The 21,651-nt window shown below is 42.7% G+C and overlaps 2 protein-coding genes, 1 long non-coding RNA gene and 1 pseudogene across 5 annotated transcripts; 1 reads left to right on the top strand and 3 right to left on the bottom strand.

Annotated features, from left to right (window-relative positions):
* Positions 1–4,868: 4,868 nt before the first annotated feature.
* Positions 4,869–5,811, bottom strand: LOC103626019 (protein P21). The gene has a single exon (XM_008646404.4). The coding sequence runs from the start codon at positions 5,750–5,752 to the stop codon at positions 5,090–5,092; it is 663 nt and encodes a 220-aa protein (XP_008644626.1). The 5' UTR covers positions 5,753–5,811; the 3' UTR covers positions 4,869–5,089.
* A 2,477-nt stretch (positions 5,812–8,288) lies between these two features.
* Positions 8,289–8,456, bottom strand: LOC111589504 (uncharacterized; annotated as a pseudogene).
* A 3,235-nt stretch (positions 8,457–11,691) lies between these two features.
* LOC100192032 (Trafficking protein particle complex subunit 1) lies at positions 11,692–19,699 on the bottom strand. 3 transcript variants are annotated; one of them, XM_023302406.2, is made up of 5 exons: positions 19,137–19,699; positions 16,279–16,393; positions 15,293–15,411; positions 12,931–12,992; positions 11,692–12,429 (listed from the first exon to the last, which is right to left on the bottom strand). In XM_023302406.2, the coding sequence occupies exons 1-4, from the start codon at positions 19,385–19,387 to the stop codon at positions 12,941–12,943; spliced, it is 537 nt and encodes a 178-aa protein (XP_023158174.1). In that variant the 5' UTR covers positions 19,388–19,699; the 3' UTR covers positions 11,692–12,429; positions 12,931–12,940. The 3 variants fall into 3 exon arrangements, with proteins under 3 accessions (XP_023158174.1, XP_008681012.1, NP_001130927.1); XM_008682790.3 differs by having other exon boundaries at positions 11,692–12,259; NM_001137455.1 differs by having other exon boundaries at positions 11,814–12,992; positions 19,137–19,643.
* A 443-nt stretch (positions 19,700–20,142) lies between these two features.
* On the top strand, positions 20,143–20,575 carry LOC103626017 (uncharacterized). Its single transcript, XR_552668.2, has 3 exons — positions 20,143–20,237; positions 20,320–20,384; positions 20,531–20,575. It is a non-coding gene; the product is annotated as an uncharacterized lncRNA (long non-coding RNA).
* Positions 20,576–21,651: the final 1,076 nt, after the last annotated feature.

The raw sequence follows: 21,651 nt of genomic DNA, 5'->3' as shown, positions 1-21,651 counted from the left end.
GGGGGTTTGGGCTCGATTTCTTTTGAATCACCTTTTCTCCAAGTTCCCTTATTGATGGAACCAGTATATCAGACTAACAGTATATCCCTTTATCGATGGAACCAGCTTGAATGGCAGACAACGAGCAGCCTAGTATGGATGTGGTCTGCACCGGTGCGTCTAACAAAGTTGATGAAGACGCGACCAAACTTGAATGGCAGACAACGAGCAACTCCGGTGAAGGGAGCGGGGAGGATAGTTCTAGTGACGACAATCCTTGTACTCCTATACCTCCAAGGAAGAAAAAAACATCAGATGAGCTTGATGCCGACTATATTCCCAACGATGAAGAGGTAAATAGAAATATGCCGACTATATTCTAAAATAATGTTCATATATGAAAGGCCATTAATTGTTTCACTATATAGATTTCAAATGAAGAGAAGAAAGAGGATGCATCTTCTACACGAAACACGGAGGATGCTCCGATGCCTGAATCATCCGTTTCACATAAGCGGAAACGAGGGCGAAGAGGTCCGAATCAGATGAAAGAAGGTGCAGTTATGTACGTAACAAAACTAAATGCAGAGGAGTTTCCTGAAGAACCACTTGACGTGGTTACAAAGTTTCGAAATTCCTGCGGGTCTACTGTTAGAGATATAGTGCCAATCACACTTCAAAAATGGAAGGATTTAGATGAAGACACCCGCAACAAGCTATGGGCTAAGTTGTCTGAGTCATTCAAGTTCCCAAAAGGCACAGAGGATGCAGTAAGAAAGTCAATGCTCTCTGCTATGGCCAAGATGTTTCGTGGGTGGAAGGCCGAGATGAATAGGGAATTTGTTAAGAAGAATAAGGTTCATCCGCCCAAGAAAATGGGGAAAATCACTCAAGCTCAGTGGGAGGAATTTGTTCGTCAGAAGACCGAACTGAAGGCCAAAGAACTGGGCGAAACTAATTCTCAGAGAGCGAAGATGAACAAACACCCCCATCGCCTGGGGTCAAGCGGATATCACCATAAAGTTGTGCAGTGGAACAGGATAATCGAGGAAGCTATAACTAACGGCACTTTGGACCCAATATTAAAAGATATCGATGAGAGAGCTATTCGTTGGATCTTAGGTCGGGCAGGTTTGAGTGAGGACGACAAACTTTTGCATCCAGAATTGGTAGGCGAAGTTTCGACAAAAATTCAAGAATATGCAGATAAGAGAAAAAAGGAGAATTTAAGCCTCGGAGGGAGAATGACATACTAACTGCAGCACTAGGCAATCCTGAACACACTGGACGGGCTCGGGGAATCTCTTCTAAGATTTCCTGGAGAGAGGCGTTTCCAGAGTATGCGTCGTCATATAGGAAACACGAGAAGTCGAAAAGGGCCCTTGAAGAGACTATTGATGAAAGGGTACAAAAGGCTATTAATGACGTGATGAACAAAATGAAGAAAACAGAATGCATATCATTTGAACTCAAGCCAAGCCACATGAGTCCACCTATAGTCCCTAGCAGCGTTGGATCTGTGCAAGACTTGACCAAGTACCCTGTAGACGATATTGTTGAGGACAAGCCTTGCTTTTCTTCATATTCCAATCAATCGATCTGGGACAAAAACAAAGCAAGCTGCTACTGGTTTGGTAAAACCAGGACTTGTTAACTACAAGGATAATCCTGTCCCGCCACACTATGCTGTGGTCCAAGTTCTAGAAATCACAGACAGTGGTTGTGAAGATTGGAAGATAGATTTTCCAGTTGAGGGGATCATAACTTTGCAGGAGGCAATGAACGAGTTGGTCCTTTGGCATCGACGCGACATCAAGTTGGGTGATGAGCCAAATTCAACACCAATGCAACAAAAAGATAGTTCGATCATTCCACACCCTATGGTGCAGGAAAATATGACACCGACCTCCAAAAAAATCGTTGAAACAATCATATCGCCTCTTGCGAAGGAACTCGACGAGGGGGACGTAGACAAAATTGTTCCTCAGAATGTCGACGTCAACATCAAAAAGGAACCAAAGGTTGGCACCGATGTTGAAGGGCCAATTATTTCAAAGAAAATTCATAAGCGAATCGCCACTGACGATGTCAAGAAACCGTCAGAATCAGTGGCACGCTACCTGCATAAATTGCAGAGAGTTATGACAAATCAATCAAAAGCGGAATCAGCATCTCATGGAGTAGGCACACGGTCGACCCAAATAGACAATTTCGAAGTATGGGAAGAAGATGGAATGATTCATACTCGAGAATCATTACGTCTTAAAACCAATATCTCGGTATACAAGAAGGAGGATGTTCCTCCAAAATTTGTGAATGGGAGGTCGTTCTTAACGACGGTGCAACTTTCTAAGTTGTCGACTCCGAAGATTAGAATGCATGAGTGGTACATGGTGGCTAGCAACAAATACAAACTCGAGGAATTCACATTTGTTGTGCCAGAAGATGCATTTTGGAGCAATGATCATATAGATCCTGTGCGGCATTTATTCTTTGACGATCTCTGGTCGTTGTACCACCGACAAAGGATGGAAACCAACTACTTAACCCTCTTTTGCTTGTAAGTACCTCTAAACTTTCATATTTGTTAGTTTTGTACACGCACACATAAACGAGAGTCTAACGATTAACACTATTACACGTAGGATGCAATACATGGATGATAATAAGAAACAACTTAAGACAGGGTTTCTTGACCCGTTGATGATATCCCAAGCTCGCTACAAAGTAGTTGCTCGGAGGCATGGAGAAGAATATAAAGACTTGAACGATGCTGAATTTGAGAAAGCCGTCAAACAGAATCAGAGAAAGAAAATGAAGGTAATGGCGGCATACATTGGACGAGCCATGTATAATCATGTACAACATGGCAAGGACTTAATAATAGCTCCGCACCACTTTAAGTAAGTTATCGACATGGTTTAATTTTGAACTATAAATTATGGCAATCGTGATATTAACATGTGTTTTCGTCTTTGTATATATAGTGACCACTACATTTGTATCATGATCTGGCCAAAGGATGGTAAAGTCGTGGTCTTCGACTCACTGAGAATGGAAAAGACTACGTATAATGACTTCTTGAAGATTTTAGAGAAGTATGATTATTATTGCACACTTGTACTTATTACAACTTAACAAATGTATTCTTAATCTCACAATGCTATTCTTATATGCAGTGCATACCATTTTTATTGGAAAGATCTTGGCGGCGAACATCCAGAGGATAAGCCTAATTTGTCAATATCATTATTTCCATATGGTGACAAACAACCTCCGGGTACTGTCCTGTGCGGTTATTATGTATGCGAATGGTGTCGTGTCACCTTCCATTACATGGTCAATCGTGAGGATGTAAGTTCGCTATCATTGTCTATGTTGCAATTTTTATGTTATATTGTTGCTCATCACATTACTCTTAGCACCGCTTGCTTTTTGCTTTCATTGCAGGTTCCTAAATCCAAGATCAATGCTGAATGGTTACAAAGAGATATGGTTTCCGTCGGCGTTGCTAAGGTTGTAAGAGACTTGCTTTACTTTATGCGCCGTGAAGTTCTTCATCAACAAGGGCTATTCTACAATGTAAATGGAAATTTGCAAAAATTCCCAGAACTAAGTTTGTACACAATATCACACAGTGTTTAGGTCTTTAGTTAGGAACTTTAGATGTTTAGTTGTCTATGGAACTTTGAGATGTTTAGTTGTATATGGAACTTGATATGTGTATAATTCTGTGTATGACGATGAAACTTGATATGTGGATGAATCTGTGTATTATACCTGTTATGGAACTTGTAATCTGTGTATTATACCTGTTATGGAACTTGTAATATGTGTAAATCTGTGTATGTGGATGAATCTGTGTACAATCTGTGTGAATATGTGTATAATCTGTGTGAATCTGTGTATTATGCAATCTGTTTGAAAATTCTGTGTATTATACCTGTTTGAAAATTCTGTATATATGAATCTGTATAATGAAAACCGTCTGTGATTTATAGTGTATGCAGTCGGTTCCTTTGAACTGGACCGCCTGTGATGTGTGTCTATCACAGGCGGTTACTTTGAACTGGACCGCCTGTAATCTGTGTTTTTCACAGGCGGTTTTTTATTGACCGCCTGTGATGTTGTTTTACATCACAGACGGTGCACCACAAGCGGTTCCTGGAACCGCCTGTGTAGTGGCGAACCAGACCGCCTGTACAGAGGTGTGTTGTAGTAGTGTACGTATATTATATATATACACTACCATATTGCACACATCCGGCCACCTTTTATTTATACAAGGGTGTGGAGAGTGCTGTAAAGACTCTGTTACCAGGGGTCGTGCGGACTGTGCGAGGCCACAGAGAAGACGGAGGTCACCTTCTTCGAACGCCGGCACCCAGGCCGCCCCAAATCCAGGCCGTCACGGCTCACTGGCTTGCCACCGCTGCCCCGGCTATCTACGGGATGCCAAGGTAGCGCACGAGGGGCCCAGGAGCGGGAGGAAGCAAACACATGGGAAAGATGGAGTGAGGGAGGCGATGATCCGCGCGCGGGTGACTGTGAAGTAACCCTAGCGAGCCGGCGACCAGGATTGAGGGGAAGCGGGGTCAGGTGTGGGGAGAGGAGGAAAGGATGGAGACTCACCTGAACCTGGAGCCGTGTGTCCGTGACGGTGGTGGAGACCAAGCAGGCCGCCGGTAGACGCTCAAGCCGCCAGCGAGCGCGAAGGGAAGCGGGAGGCGGCGTGGGACAGTGGGAGTGGGAAGCCAGAAGCAGGCGAGGGAGAGAGAGGCCGTAGGGAGCGGACCCGAGATAGCTCAACACAATTTGATAATAAATTCGAGTCCGCCACGGATCGGTGCGAGACAGGCGGAACAGCCGCCGAACGCGGAGAGCACTTGGAATCGGTTCAGGTTTTAAGTAACCTGATATCATCCAGAAATATATAATATATATAGATGACATCATAAGATGATGATCTATAAACCGATGTTTACATATACGTACGCAAACACGAGCTGCAGAGAGAGCCCATGCAGGACCAAAATCCATCACGAGCTCCGATCCTATCCGTACGTGTCGGTGGCTCAGCTCGCTAGCTCGCTTGCCAGCTCGTGGTTTCTCACGGGCAGAAGGTGATCTCGTAGCTCGTCCCGGCCGGGCACGTGAAGACGGTGTTGGTCGTGTCCCGGGGGTACGTGATCGTCTGCGGGCACGCCTTCTTGAAGTACTCCGTCCCGTTGTTGGGGCCGCAGCTGCTGCTCTTGCCGTCGCAGGGGTTGCCGCACCCGGCCACCCGCCGCTGCTCGGAGGGGCAGTCGAACGTGATCTCCTGCACGGGGCACGACGGCCCGCCGCGGCCGCACCTGGCGCCGCCGCCGCCGCCGCTGGCCGGGAGGAACGACATGGGCGCGTTGAAGCCGTGGACGAGGGAGATGTCGAACCGGTCGGCGCCTGTGCCGCCGAGCGAGTACTCGGCCAGCGTGATGGGCTCGAACCCGACCTTGCTGCACGCCAGCGTGCCGCCGCAGTCGCCCGTCTGGCACTGCCCCAGCGTGCCGTTGGTGACGAAGCCGCACCCCGTGCGGCCCCACACGCGGCCGCTCCGCGTCCCCGCGGGCACGTCGATGGGCCACGACTCCCCGGTGTTCAGCACCGTGCCGCCGCCCGGCAGCGCCGCCGGCCACACGGTGTAAGCGCACTTGTTGGTCACCACGATGCTCGCGGCGTCCGCCACCGCGGCGGCCACGAGGAGGAGAGCGAGTACGCGCAAAACGGATGCCATTTCCGGGCCGTGTGGTTGCTATATTAGAGGCAGCTCGAAGTAGTAGCGAGGTGGGTTACTGGATTGGACGAGACTCGCATGCATGGGCATTTGTAGGATCGGAGTCGGGGACGCCGAAGAAGTCAGCATCTGCATGCGCGAATTTTCTTCCACGAGTTGGGTGAGGCATCTTGATTCATAACACCGTTGCTGACCAAGTCAGTCCCGTCCCAACAGTTTACCAAGTTTTTTTAACTGGTAACAGTCTACGAAAGCGAGTTGGTTCTGAATAATATGCAATTCATTTTTTTTTCATTTATACTCGATTTCTCTCTGCAACATAATTTTGTAGTTTCCAGTCTGCACAGAATAAAGATGAGCCCCTAGCTAGGTTTGCGGAAGATCAACAATCTCCCAAGTTCTTTTAAACACACTATAATCCATTTTACACTTGTCGCTTTCCTTCCAATAATAGTGTGCTTAAGAAAATGACTATCCCTATACCATCCGCAAGGTATACCATGTAATCATCATCAGAACATAGTTTTTTTTTGGTCTTTGCTCTTTCAAGAAGCTACATTGTAATCCTCCTTAGGATTATCCACAAATGTTTACTCCTTATGTTCTATCGGAACAAATAATCCATATAGATAAAACAGGTTCTTGACTAGATGTCTAGATGTGCAGTGTGCCCTCAGCGTTAGTACAGCCTCTACATATACTATTGTAACTCATTTAGTCGTTTTGTTTTTTCTCATTTGACCTGTATTCTTTTAGCATGACAGAAGTGATATTCATTAATTGCTATACAATAAGATCACACTCACATTTACCTTTGGTATTTTAGTTAAAATATGTCATAATTTCCTAAATTTCTAAACTTTTAAAACTTGATAAGGGTATCTAATAAGAACAAAAGATAAAGCATCGCATAATTTTAAGTTGTACAAAGCTGAAGTAAAAAAAGGCCAACTTAAAAGAAAAGATTAAACGGTTACGACCAAAACATGAGATAATATTTTTTGAATGAATTTAATCTATTTTGTGATGAATATGTTGGATCTTTTATGGTCTTGACTCATTTATTGAATAAACTCTATGGTGTTTAATGGTGGAGAATACCAATAGTACCATATTGGAAGTTCAAGTGTCTTTTGGCTTAACTTATATAGTGGGAATTATTCCACCTAACTTGAGAAGTTAAGAAACGGACAAGGGCGCGCCATACGCGCGCGCGCCGCCGGCCGGGCGAGGCAGGCGTGCGTGCGTTGTTGTGTTAATTTTTAGCACTCACTAACCGCGTAAACCTTTCAGTTGTCTGTCTCTTCGTCAGCTGCATGTGAGACTCTTGTCCTTCAGCTGCCTGTCCCTTGGCGTGCAGCATGCAACCCTTCTCCTTCAGCTTCCCTCTGCGAGAGGTTAAGTAGAGGAGAACCCCTGGCACTTGGTACACGAGAACAGAACCATTTCAGAGTCACAACCCAGCCGCAATTGAGGAGTATTCTCATCTCGTGACTCTGCGCGCACAGAGCAGCGAGATGGCAGGTGCCTCCGAAGCCCTTGCCGTTCGAGTCCCTGCTCGGGGGATCGACAATTAGGTTTTTGGAGAGCGTTTACGCGACTGCCCAACGTCCGTCATTGTCTTCTTCACTGGTTCCTGGCGTCTTCGTCTCGTACGGATGACAAGAGAAGTTGGACAAGGATCAGGATCCTCGGAGCGCATGGGAGGGTATAATCAATTCAGTTTGTTACTGTTTTACATCTGCATATTATATATGTTCATCTCTATTGTTTCGTATGGAGCTCTGTTCTGTCATATATAATAGGTTATATCTGTCTGTTATAATTTTACAGTCATTCTGTTTATATTGCTATCTGTTTATTTTTAGTTGTTCCGTAATAATTCATGAACCATGTTTATATACTTATTATATTTATATGATTCATATGCTTTATGTTCTCTTGATCCATATTGGTATGGATCATTTTGAGATCATAATTTCTATGGTCAATTTTCTTTTATATATCATCATCATAATATTAATTTATGAAATTAAAATGATATGGAAAATGCTATAATTCTAACAGAATATAAAAATATTCATGGGAAGAGACACCTCTATATTCATTGTAATCATATGAGATTGTCGGGGAGAAAATAACTCTTGCATCGTGTTAGAGATAGCGGTACTTTCCAATAAATTTTAGGACGAGGCTAGTCATATTTTGAGTAGAGTGTCTACAAAGAATAAATAAATGACATCATTTGAGAAATAGAAAAGGAAAAGATTAAATCTCTCCTACTTGTGTGTATTTGATTGTTTGGTTAAAGGTCAATATTCCGGTTAACAAAAATCATAAGCTTGATAAAAAAAACCCGTAGATTTCATCTTTCTTGGTTACACTACAAATAGCGTGGGTTATAAATTTTTTATTTAATAATAAACTCATTTAGCCTCTAGTCCAGAGATATTTTTTAGAATGATATTAGCATTAAAGGTACACTAGCTAGTCTAATACACGTGTGTTGCGACAGTACCAAAGCCTATTTAATGATATTGATTGGGTAACTAAGCGACACTTGAGAGTCTTAATGAACCCTCTACATAAAAATATCCATAATAAATGAATTTAATGTCAAAGTGAACATATTATTCATATACCAGATAATGAACTGGTAAAACAAATATTACACTTGATCTTAGCCAAAAGACAAAAAAATGAGTTGAAAATGAGCCCCTATGTTCGAATTAAATTATAGCCAATGTTTTTGCTTAGGACTTGGGAGCGAGAAGATGATGTAGATCTGATGCCCTGACCAAAATCATCATTGAGATTTCATAGGTAACACATGTAAAATCATTTATGATGATGGCTTAATAATTTTCTCCAAGTTTAGTAAGACATAGAAAAAGCACAAGTACGCTAATAAGATCATTCTTGAAATACCAAATATAACAAGTTTATCCTCTAATGTTTAACATGCTTACTGAAATACATATTTGCTCTTGCCTTTAGAGTATCATATCAAACAATAAAAACATTTCCGCTTTTACAGAGTTTGTACTCATTTCCAATTGCATAGTTGGTTTCACTTAAATTTCAATGAGCAACGACGGAAGAAACGGGCAGAGAGGTTGTTGCTAAATGAATGATTTTTGTTGCTAGAGCGATAACTGCGAGAACAATAAATAGAATAAAGATGGAATATGATCTAGAACCGCTTGTTAATTTTGAAGAAATACAACAGATTTTTTTGTAAAAATGATTTAGCACATTAGACAAAGCCGACGCCGCTTCCACTTGTTATCTGTGGACTGTGGGCCGTTCAACACTTCGACTCGGTGCAGTGGCGCGGCAAGAGCAAGACCACACGACGAGGGCCCGTCCCAGCTGCCGCGTCACAAGTCGTTACGTGCACGACTTCTGCTTCTGCCGAAAAAAAAATTCAATTATCACTTATCAAGAAGTCAAACGATATAAAATTTGTTTAAATTATATAAAATTTCACTAACATTTGTAATATAAAATAATAATTATTAATTCAGTTATGAAATATATTTTGTTGTAGATCTATATATTATTTAGTATAAATCTTATCAAAGCTAAACTAGTTTAATTTACATAAGTCTTATAGTTTTGTGAACCGAGGAGTAGTTAAGGATCAATTTAGAGTAAAGAATTTTTTATAGAAATTATGAAGAAATTTCAAATAAATAAGTTCATTTCCATAAGAAAAACGTAGAAACAGAGAAAAATTCTCGCATTAGAAACAGTGGCGGATTCACACCCGAGACTGCTCGGGCTGCAGCCCCAGTCGTGACAGCTGCAACCTGCCCCCGTCTCGTACTCTAGTTTCATCACGCACATGCGCCTGCAGCAGCGCACGCCAGCAGGCTGCGGCTAGCAGGCCAGCAACTAGCAGCGCTAGTAACTACTAGCAAGCGCAGCAACGTTGTCCAATAGCCTATAGAGTGCACCAACTAGTAGACGCCGCCAAGAACCGATGGACAGTAGCCAGTAGACCACCACGCGCAAGCCAACAACGTCATTGCAGGCTTGTGGCCAGCAACTCCATGTAAATGTACGTTGCTTTTTTAGATTTTAATTAATTTTCTTTCATTAATTATTTGCTAGGTTAGTTAATAAAATTAATGCTTATGTTTATAATGATATAATGGATACGTTTCTCATCAAAAGATGGTTCTAACATAAGGTTTGGAACAAATTTTTTAGTCTTGTCTTAGTAGACCCCTTTAAACCATTTCTGAATCCGCCACTGATTACAAATATGGCCAAATATGGCCTAGGCACTTATGTATATCCTGCCAACAGTGGTCAAAGATTAGATGCCCATCAGCTAGTGCCATGCTATGTTGTTTCAAATTGATGGCTTCCTGTGGGTACCGTTGAACTATGTCAGCATACTATCACTATATGCCGGGAAAAGTTGGTGAAGCCAAAACTAAATATGTACACCTTCAACACACGGGCAAGCTGTGGCGGAGCGAAAGTTCAAAGTTGGATGGACATGGATCTCGTTCCACGCACATAGAAGACGTATTTTATTGTTTCACGAGTTTCATTCGTTGAATAGACTATACTACGTGTTTGGTATGCGTTTACAGTATTATTCGACATAAATTCCCTCGCTCTCGTAAAAAATATTATTGAACTTTAACTAAAATATATAAAAATATATTAAGACCTCATTTAGCTGGCTCTACTTTACAAATGAAATACGCCCCAGTTCCAATTTATAATTCAACTAACTTTTTACCCTAAATGTGACCTGCTCGTATTAATTAAAATTTAGAATTATTACTCTCTCCGTCCTAAATTAAAATTTGTTTTACTTTTACCGAATTCATACAAAAATCAATGTATGTGTTCTATATACATGTCTAGGTTCATAATTATCCATATGAATATGGACATAAAAATAAAATCTAGAGCTAAAACTACTATTTTATAATGGAGAGAGTATTAATTTTTACTATATTATAGTTTAGCATATAATATAATTTAAGTATGACTTTAAATTTTCCATTTTTCCTAAAAAATGAATCAAACGAACCCGTCAAGTCAAGTAAAAAAAGGTCAAACGAATTATAATTATTGACGGTGGAAGTAGTTTTTTCTTCAGCTCCATTGACGAAGGTGAAGCCGTTTTAGCAATCGTTTTTTTCTGATGCCTACAGTTATCTTCACATGCTGTTCATAAGAAGTACATACCAGCAGAAAAAAAAATGTGAGCCCGAGCTAATAACCGATTTAGTAAATACACATACACTTTTGTGTTTTTTTCTAAGAAAACCGTCAAGGTAAATAATATAGATTTTATCTTGTTTTTTAGTTTATTGTAGCGTTAGGACGAGTAATGGTCGGGCTACAAGAGAGTCTGGGCTGTCAAGGCATGGCATAATCAATAACTATTTCATGGGCCGATCTTAGGCAGATCGTGCCTCATCGAGCCCATGTCGTGTCGCAGATTTAATCACTTATGCCATGACACCGAGAGGAATATGTTTTTTGGAAGAGGGTCGGTAAATGCTGGCAATGTGATGGCGGATTGGCAGTGGCTTTTAGTTTTAGCTTTGCAAATTGCGAGTCCTCTCGGGCCGAGCATCGCTCAACATAACACAATACACTGCCAGCCATCAGACACGTCAGAACATATTGAGTCTTTCTAAATTTTGCTCTCTAAATGGTAATTTAGAGATTCATTTACATGAAAACTACTTTCTATATCTTTTCAATTTTCAACAGTTTTTTTATCTTGTTTGCACTTTAGCGTCATTCACATTTTATATCTTTAACTACCGTCGGAATAGAAGATGATTACATTTGAATAACCATTTAGATAAACTGTTGAAAGACATTTTTCTAAAAAAATCTAAAATCTCTGTTCTAAGAGAATAGAAAGAATATATTCTTTTGAAGTTGCTCTTAGCCAATGATTGAGTCGCCAAAAACTTGACTTATTAGAACAGTTAGGATGGTGTATATGCATTTCATGCAGTCAACATTCTGATAATCTGGAGACTACCGGATACGACCGAGACCGAAATCGCCTAGCATGAAGACCTTTAGTATCACGTTTCCTGATATGACTTTATCCTAGCAGCCAACCATACAAATCATACAATGTCTCAAGCGGAAAACATGATGTTTCAGTCTAGTCATCTGACAAGGCGACCGGTTCAAATATGAAATAATTACTACTTGACCATGAACCCCCTTGAACGGTGACGCAATAACCCATGGATTAATCATGTACACGTCACACTAGAAGCGACAATGCACAATGCAGCTTCCCTGTCGAATGCATCCGTAACGATCAAACAAACAGGCTACAGGAGTGTTGTCACAGTAGAGCTGTCAAATTGAGGTCGGTACACAAGAATACTGCAGCTCCCATGGTGCGGCTGTGCAAATTTTCCACCAGAAAAGTCTACCATCCACGAAATGGTGATATCACGCTAAAGAACATGAAATGGACCTTTTTTTGCCTCACCAACCCATTGTCTGCAAATAAACATTTCACTGGTGATAAGTATGAGAAAGACATGTATATTAGCAGCTATGCCTGCCTGCCTTCTCGGTTGTGCCAGTTCTAGATAAACAGTAAGACCGCATTGTGTGAAACTGGAACACAATGCTCAGCTGAACAAGGACGAAGGTGAGTCAATGGCTCTCTGCCATAAACACCGAGAACATGTTAGTTTGAGCTGCTAGCCACTTTTGGACTGCTAACTTATAAGAGGTCCAAAAGATAGGAGCTCCCAGAAGCCAGAAGCCTGCGCCTTCCAAAAGCTAGCAGTTCAAAAATGGCCAGAAGCTCACATAAGCACGGCCTAAATTATTGACAGATCCTTAAGAGCAAGTAAAGCTGTCGAGATTCTTATGATACATAATTTTAAATGTCGGTTTCCAGATGATAGAAGGAAACACAAGAAAAGCATCTGAAATTTTTTTAGTCAGGATTTTTTGTCAACTCGATAGAACTTTACAAAAGGTTCATACGAAGCAAATGGGAATGAGCAATAAAGAGCCCAAAGTATATAATCACATAAAAAGATTGTCAAACACTGATGCAAAATACATGCAGCACTGTACATCACACCAATGATCGATTGTTAAGCATTCAAAGAACTAGTATTTCAGGTGCTGCGCAAAACACCAAGGATAGAAATTACCTCAATGACATCAAATTATTGTTCTCACGTATTGATCGAGATGTTTGTTGAAAAGTTCGCACCTACAAATAAGAGATGCTCATGAAATTAGTGAACTCAGGTATCTATTCACTCTTGGAGGCATGAAAACTCAGGTATCTGTTCGGCTAAATCCTGTTATAAGGCCCTCTTCTCTTCACAGGTTCTATAGCATTTGAACCTTGGAAGAGGTTGTGGAAGTCATGGGCAACCCCCAGATGCAAGTTCTTATGGCTGGCAATTCGGTACAGAGTTTGGACTACCGATAGATTGCAAAAGAGGGGGCTGCCTCACCCTTCTGTTTGCCCTTTATGTGACCAAGCCCAGGAAACAGTGCAACACACCTTAACCTCCTGCGTTTTCGCCCGGCAGTTTTGGTTCAATATTCTCTCCCCCTTTGGTTTGGGGCATCTTGTTCCCTCCTCTTCTGCCTCTTCCTTTGCAGAATGGTGGCGAGACATGAATTGCAGGATCATCAAGGATAAAAGGAAAGGCCTTAATTGCGCTATCATTCTTGGAGCCTGATGCCTTTGGTTGCAAAGCAACAGGGCTGTTTTTGAGGGGGGAATCACCTTCTATTTCCAAGCCGCAGCATTGTTTCCTTAATTAATTAGGTTGTTGGGTTATGATTGGGGCAAAGCACCTTGGCAGCTTTGGTATCGCTGAAGCCCTTTGGGCAGCTGGATCGAATTAGTTTTTTTCTTCCTTTCTCCTTTTTCTAGGTGGTTTTTATTTTTCTGTCCGGCCTTGCTCTGCATGGCCTCCTTGTAAATATTTTTGCTTTCTTCCTCTTAAAATAATGATGCACAGTGCTATTGCGCGTTCGAGAAAAAAATTAGTGAACTCGGATAAAGTAGAAACACTGTGTGACCAGTAGGCATGAAATAAGAAACTACCGGTTGTTTATGAGTAATTGGGGTATCCGGTATCATCTAAATTCTCAAAACTAAGACCGTGTCCAGCAAGTTACACATATGGTCACCCAAAATATTGTTTTGCACTGTAGACTGCACTGTTCGCGGAGTGAAGATTGAAATAGGAGATGACATGGGAGATAGGATGGGTAAACTTTTGGAGATAGTCTAATGATTTTCCAGGGTTCATATACATTACAAGACTGTTATCCTCAACTAGAAATAACACTAAGTTATGGACGCCAAGAATTAGGTTATTGCTTATCAATAACTCAGCTGAACATGCTCAAAACAATGGTCAAACAGAAACACTCATGATGTTTGAAAACAACAAAATTCATGAACAATCATGTGAATTAAAGGAAGAGCAGTAAACAGTATCACTGAGTGCCACTATCACAACTTGAATGTATAAGCTTAGATTTCACAAGTTTTAGTAAGTTTGGGAGACCGAGGACTACTAGATGTGAAAAGATCTAACACCTGATGCTGGCTAGCTACATCTATCATGATATCTTGTAGGATCGACATGCCTCCCAAATAAGTTATGCACTTATATCTGTCTAATGTCTGCTCATTACTTAAGTCAAAATGCTCAAATATAACTGGAACAAATCATACCATTCTACAAATACTCTCAAAAAGAAGATCCCATCCTTCTAAAAGTTGTAATGTTAGGAAAGAATAAAATACTAAAAGGTATCATAGATCCTTAAACTTTTCACGGGTTCTCACTAAAAAATGACCATCTGGGTCCTCAATCTACTGAAGATTTTCACATGGATCCTCCAACTAAAAAAGTGACAATTTAGCTCTGCACTCGACTACAGGCCCAAATCCCACCACATCACCTCATGTGTTTGTGCAGTTGTGCCAGCATGAATGAGGCCAAGTGAAACTTGCAGAGAGAAAAAAACCTCCCTCCGCCTCTCCTCCCCGTACACTTCTTCCTTTGCCTCCTGTCAGTCTCGCGCCCGCCTTGCGACTATACCTGTGTGCCCGCCTACGCTATCCGCAGGCCTTGTGGCTATGCCTGTGCTCCAAAGGCACACTCTCAACGACCGTGGAACAGACAAAGAGAGGTGGACTGAAAGAGAGAAGGGGCTGCAAGGAGAGAGATGGATCGGAAGGGGGGTTTTGCAACTTTAACAGGCTTGTCCATGTAAGCAGTTGGTGGTGGCATGATGGGTTCTAGACATTTAGTCAAGTGCACATTAAGGACCTAGATAGTCACTTCGTTAGTTTGAGGACCCAAATGAGAATTAGCAGTAGATTGAGGACTCAGATGGTCACTTCTTTAGTTCAAGGACCCAACCGAGGATCCATAAAAAGTTTAAGGACCTAGAATGTATTTTACTCTTAGCAAAAACAACAATATTCTAGCTAAACATGCAGTAATAACCATTTTCCATTAAATGGAAAAAACTTACTTGATTGGTGTTCCAGGAGCATACAGAGGATTTTTTACAACGTATTCCACATATAGGTTGTAGATATGCTTTAGCGAGTCTCGCTGATCACCAGTCCTTGGATGTGTAATTAGTATAAGCTACACCAACAGGGTATAGTAGGTCATAGAGTATAGCTCTGGAGAAAGGAATATTGTACATCTATCTGCACGATCACTACCATGCTAAAAGAAATGACCAAATTACAGAGAACATTCAATTGGTACAAAGTTGCAGAAAAACTAAGATTGCACTGATGTATTTCATACTAAAAAGTAAAAGTGCCAAAACATACATTTAGTACATCAAAAGGAAATGGATTTAGCTTTTCAAAGGAGAGAAAGTGTAACCTAGTGCAAGAATATATCACATCAGAAGCTTTCCTGATAGAAGGATACTGATGGGACTAGGACACTATGGATGGAAATTAAATGAAAATAGTCAGCATGCATATAGGTAGACTAAAAGCCATGCTATCCAGTGTCCTAAAACCTGTGGTGCACATATAGTTAAGAGTGCTCACATGTTGGCTATCAATACTCTGATACTTGTTACACAAGCATCAGATATTTCAGCATTTTTAGCATTTTTAAATAAAAAATAATTCTGATACTTGTCGATACTTATTCAATTCTTTCATGGGACCACCAAACCCTAAGCTCTCATCATGCTCATAAAACCACCCTTCCCATGCTGCTCCCATCGATCCTCAAAATACGAAGGTGCAACCCATTGGTTATACCAGACAAATTATTAAATAAATGGTGAAGCGATCTGGTAGTTTGATAGCAAATAGCATTTAAAGCAATATTTATTTCTGCTGCAAGTCTTTGTATAACCAATTAAATTCATCTGGCCCAAACACAAATGAATGTTGAAATACATAAAAAGAAACTTTGACCTTGACAAGATAATCCAAGTATCCAAATTAGTTAATGCAGCAGGGCAAGAACATAGGCAATACTAACCTTTATACCAGAAGGGCTCTCCGTAAAGTTCAGTTTGTATGTGTTTGTCTTGAAGCTATAAAACGAACAACCTTGGCCTGGCAGTAGTGGCACACCAAGATTTCCCTTTTCTGCCCTGCATTTGATATGTGAAAAAGGCCAAGAGGAAAATAAGAAAATTAGTCATCTTAAAGACTCAAAACATTTGCCACTCGGTACAAGGAAGTTCTAGGTTCTCCAGTTATTTGTAAGTATTAAATGATTTTCTTTCACAATAATCCTGTTATCAATCAGACAATGCACAGTTTGGGAAAATATATAATACAAAACTAATGCAAACTAGTGTGAAAATACAAAAAAAAAAACTACCAAGCTGTTTGTGAATCCAAGTGAAACATCAGTGGTTTAACATTTGAGCAACTGGTCAACTTCCATCCATTTTTTTACCTTTAGCCATATCATGTTAACACTCCAGTAATTATTGTGTTAAATCCCCCAACCGTTTAAATTGTTACAAGCTCATGTAAACTAACCAGCACGTCTATATATACATGATAGCTGGCAAGAAAGCACCAGCCTGTCCCTTTAGCAATGTTCATAAGAGATGGAGATACTTGTCGTATTATAAGGATAATCCTCTGTAACCTTTTCCAGCTCTCTTCTTCCATTTTCTACGCTAAATTCTTCTACTACAAAAGAGCATGAAATCTCCTCCAGACTCATCATGCTGTGAACGACTACTTGGACTGATGATGTAACTCCTACTCATCTCTATAATACTAATCAAAAGCCAAGGTTCGGGCGGCGGATCAATCCATGTTGCTCGCCAACCTAGTAACCGTCAGATCCGACAAGGACACAATGTAGACCATTCGACCTGGTCATAGCGGGTCTATCGCACATTAGTCCGTAAACCCATGCGCTCGTGAATCATCATGAACCTGTACAATGCCTCCGCCTCCTGCTGCCATGCCCATCTCTCCTCCCACTACCCTCTGATGTCCCCTACTCTTCCCCTCTGCTGGGGTGCTGAAGAGGCGCAATCACTGTTGGTCCCAACCTCCCAGGCCTCCGGTGCTAGTTCTTTGCACTTCTTAGTTAGCCCTCTGTCTCCTGCCACTAATCGCCATCTCCATCACGCCTGATCTACTCTCCTGCATGGCAGAGGTGCGGCGCAAGGAGGTCGCCTCCTCCTAGGCAAGGAAGCCACATCGAACTGCTGAGCTGGAGGCAAAAGGACAAAGCAACCCCTGGGTAGAGACTCGGCGGCCTCATTGAACCCATCGGGCGCTGCCACGCGCTCCCCCTGCCTTCTCTCCCTGATGCAGCATCACCCTCGCTGCCACTCCTTTCTTGTGCCTACCTCCTACTTACGCAGAGTGGAGGCGGAGGCAGCGAAAGGCGCAGCATAAGGAGGAGCAAAGCACGCATGGGTGACGCAGGCATGTGACGCAAGGAAGATATGAAGCGCAGATGTGCCGCAGGAAGGTACTGGCATGGCGCTGATGGTGAGTTGGAGCTGCAAATGCTCAACGGACACTCCCATAATGTTTGATGAAATGGTCATTTGGAACACGACAACCTGCCTGCTGCTCGGTCGCTTCCTCTAGCCCCTCCACCATCGAACTGTCATGTCTGGCAAGGATGTTCGGTGTTTGCAGTCAACAGCACTGGAGCTCGACGCGAAAACGTGCTTCAGCGAGGATTTGTTTGGAGGACAGACTGCCTTGCTTTACGTCAGGATTCATTTTCGTATGTAGTTTCTGCTTCAGAAGTAATCTCAACCTATCAGTTTAGGTTGCTCAAAAAACATTTTATATGTTCAGGTTCATTTTTGCTAGTAACTGCTGATTCCAGTGGCGGATCCAGGGGGGGCTCCAGCCCGCCCTACAGCCATGAAACTCTATGGGAAATGGAGGTGAAGTGTAGAGGAAAATAGAGGAGAAAGAAGGAGAAGAGAGAAAAACGAGTCTCTATCAGTTCGCAACTCCCAATATCCATAAAACTTCATTGGAGAAAGAGGTGGATATTAGAAAAAAATGGAGAAAAAAGAAGCTTGTGTTGTCTCTGCCACTCGTCACTGGGAAGCCCCCCCTTTAACTCATTTCTGGATCCGCCACTGGCTGATTCACAACTAACCTCATGCTACCAGTTTAGGCTGCAAAAATTCATTTTACATGCTCATTTATTTCAAGGAAGTAGTTTCAATTTTGAAAGTACATCAAGAGGTCCTTGGAGGATCAATCCAAGAGCTGTTGGCATAAAGTAAGAAATGCAGATAGTTTACTTACTACTTTACCAATTTGTATCATCAATTAATGTATCAGACTGCCTTATGGGCTACTTTACCCATTTGCATCATCAACCAATTTATCTGTCTGCCTTATAGGCTTCTGCTATGGATGTCATGCTGTCAAGTGTCAATGTTTACGTTGAGACATAGAATATTTTTACTATTCCATAGAACTATTGTGAGTTTTCTCTGCTTTCAAACTGAACTATCAGATCACACAAAAGCTAGAGCTGCCACTCTAAATATTCAGCCATTTAATTAACATTCATATGTGATTTGGCAGGAGTACCGTGCTCTGCAGAAAGGGTACTAGGCCACCATTGACCATACATACAAGTGTACCAAAAAATGTGTGGGCTGATCAAAACTGGCCCAACCCAGATTTGGCGGGGCAAGGTCGCACCTGCCTTTCTAGTCTAGTGTCTAACAGAAGATCATGCATTGACTTTCTAACAGAATATCATACATTGCCAGAAGATCATACATTACCCTGATGTAGGATCGATGCGAAATTATTTCCGACTAGCGACCGCCTCAGTAAATAACCGCTCACACGAGTGCTAGAAGATCGAGAAGTAGGACGTACGTGGTTGGGTCGATCTTGGCGGTGAAGGAGCGAAGGGAGAAGAGGAGCCCGAACATGAGCTTGTGATCCTGGGTGGGGTCGAGCGTGCGGAGGGGGCGGTGCCACTCGCGGTAGAGCAGGCAGACGCCGTTGCGGTTGAAGACGTAGAGGACCTGCGCGCTGGCGCCCGTGCCCGTACCAGGGGGCGCCGCCGGGGCTGGGGTCGCCTCCGGCGCGACCGACGTCAGCGACGAGCCGCCGAAGAACTGCATCGGCCCGTTTGCCCGGATCTGTCGCGGAGATGCGAAGCGGATCTCCGGCCGGAAAGGAAGGTTGAAGTCTTGGGATGCGTTTTCCAGGCGAGGTGGGATCGTCTTCCTCGTTTCTCGTCTTCCAGGCGGAGATGTGGAGGCGGATCGGCAAAGGCGGCAGTTTGCAGACGGGCGACGCGATGGGGAGGGGCGGCGGAAGCAGCTGGGGAGAGGGCGACGTGGAGGGGCCGAGGCTGGATCGCCATGTGGGGCCGACAGATGGCGGGCTGATGAGCAGTACAAGAATGTCCTCTAAACTAGTGCAATGCGCGCGCCTTGCGCGCGACTACTGTGACAGTAACAATATATGGTGCATATTAGAGATGGAGGCGATTATATATTAAATATCATTGACCATGCACCAGATTTGAAAGGTAGATTTTAGAAAAGATAAGGTGTTTAAAGCGTTTCCAACAGCTCATATATATGAGAGCTTTTGTCCTTTAAAGAAAATCTGTAATCCAACGGCTCCTTTTAGATTTTCTAAAAAAAATCTGTTAAACATGGTAATCTGTCATTTATTCCGTAGATTAAATACCCCTAGTAAACAACCTCTAGTAAACAGAAATTCCAACAGCACCACCATCTGCAGCTTCTCTGTAGTATGTACTACTCAAGTCCTCAACCAAGTCCAACTTCGGCTGCTTCATCAGGAGTCAGGACCTTGCGAGTAGCACAAGAAAAGCCGGCGTCAGGATCCAACGCGCCCACGTGGCAGAGGTGGCTGGCCGGTTACCGTCTGTACAGTGGATGCCAGAGCTTCGCCGATTTTCACCTACTGTTCCTGTAGTTCTTGTTGGAACCAAACTAGGTAATTAAGGTTGATGCTGGCATGGCCTAAATATTGCAAGCACAATAGTTATGTATTTATCCAGGCATATCTGCCACTGCAGATCTCCGTGAAGACAGATCTTACCTTGCTGACCATTCTGCTGCTTCCATCATCTCTACTGAACAGGTAATATGGCCACAGAATGGACTGAAATCATCATTCATTCAATACTAGAACAGTTTTGGCTAATTTTTTCCCTTAAGAACTGAAAGGGGCACCTGCACTGCACAGCAGTCACTTCAACTGATAACATTATTCTCTTGTAATGCTAGGGAGAAGAGCTCAGGAAGCAGATTGAAATAAAACGACAAACATTTCCTTATCGGTAAAACCGATTCAAAAGGGTAAATGCAGATATTGTACTTTTAAAATGAAGCAAAGACAGGAGCGCACGCAATACTTGAACTGAGTGTACACAATAAAATTGTACCTAGCACGAATCATGTAGTATACCAATCAAGGTTTTAAAGTCGTCCGACTAATCGCGATTAGTCGCGATTAGTCGGCCTTATCGCTAGTTCGAGCTCGAGTAGGGTCTCTGACTCGACTAGAGCGACTAGATAGCGATTAGTCGTCCTAGTCGCCGACTAATCGTGATTAGTCGTCCGACTAGGGATATGGTCGACTAGTTATGACTGTTTGGGCCACTAATCTGACCTCTATTATGTGGGTCGGCCCACCATCTGTACACAACACAAACGTTGTTTTGCCCTATGCCCCTGCTTGTACCAATACGGTAAGCACTATTGCGCGTGCGCTCTTCCCCAGCTCAGCCACCCCTTATCTAGCATCGCCGTCCCTTACCCATTGTCGCCGCTCTCCTCTCCTGCCGCCCTGTTGTGCTTTGGCGGCCCTCTGCTCGAGCAGCAGTTGCGCTCCCTCCATCGTGCGTCGGTTGTAGTCTGCAGAGGCCCCCTCCCCCTCCAGCGCGTTCTCGTCCTCCTCTGTTGTCTTTTCAGCGGCTGAACAGGCGAGTAGGCGACCACTCCTCTGTTTAGAATTCAGAGATTGAGATGAGGACCTCTTCAGACGGTAATTGCTATGATATTTTGGTTGTTCAGTGTTCTCTGTTCACTAACTGAGTAGTATTGTGCCCGCATTGGCCTCCTCTTGAGTTGTGCTTCACTTGATTGTGGTGCCACTACATATGAGAATAGGAGGCGACCTAATAATGTTGAAGTCATCTTTCCAGAATCTGTGTTGCCCCAGCCTTAGAACGATGGCAGTGGCACTGGTACAGTTCATGCAGTCCTGCAGTCTAGCTAGGCAGCTACAACTATATATATTCATATATATTGATATATATACACACACATATGGTCCTTTTATAGGTGGACGACTATAGGACGACTAGGAGTCGACTAGGCTCGACTAATCGAGCAAATCGACGACT

The sequence above is a fragment of the Zea mays genome, chromosome 5 (assembly GCF_902167145.1).
Source record: "Zea mays cultivar B73 chromosome 5, Zm-B73-REFERENCE-NAM-5.0, whole genome shotgun sequence".
In the NCBI taxonomy this organism is placed as follows: Eukaryota; Viridiplantae; Streptophyta; class Magnoliopsida; order Poales; family Poaceae; genus Zea; species Zea mays.
The sequence above is the reverse complement of the archived record's forward strand: the minus strand, read 5'-3'. Positions and strand labels throughout refer to the sequence as shown.

What these genes read in the sequence shown, in the direction of transcription:
- LOC103626019 (XM_008646404.4), bottom strand. Translation starts at nt 5,752, where the DNA reads ATGGCATCCGTTTTGCGCGTACTCGCTCTCCTCCTCGTGGCCGCCGCG.
- LOC100192032 (XM_023302406.2), bottom strand. Translation starts at nt 19,387, where the DNA reads ATGCAGTTCTTCGGCGGCTCGTCGCTGACGTCGGTCGCGCCGGAGGCG. An exon ending in GCCAAGATCGACCCAACCAC is followed by an intron (nt 16,394 to 19,136) that starts GTACGTCCTACT and finishes TATCAAATGCAG; the next exon opens with GGCAGAAAAGGGAAATCTTG. An exon ending in GCTCCTGGAACACCAATCAA is followed by an intron (nt 12,993 to 15,292) that starts GTAAGTTTTTTC and finishes TCTTATTTGTAG; the next exon opens with GTGCGAACTTTTCAACAAAC.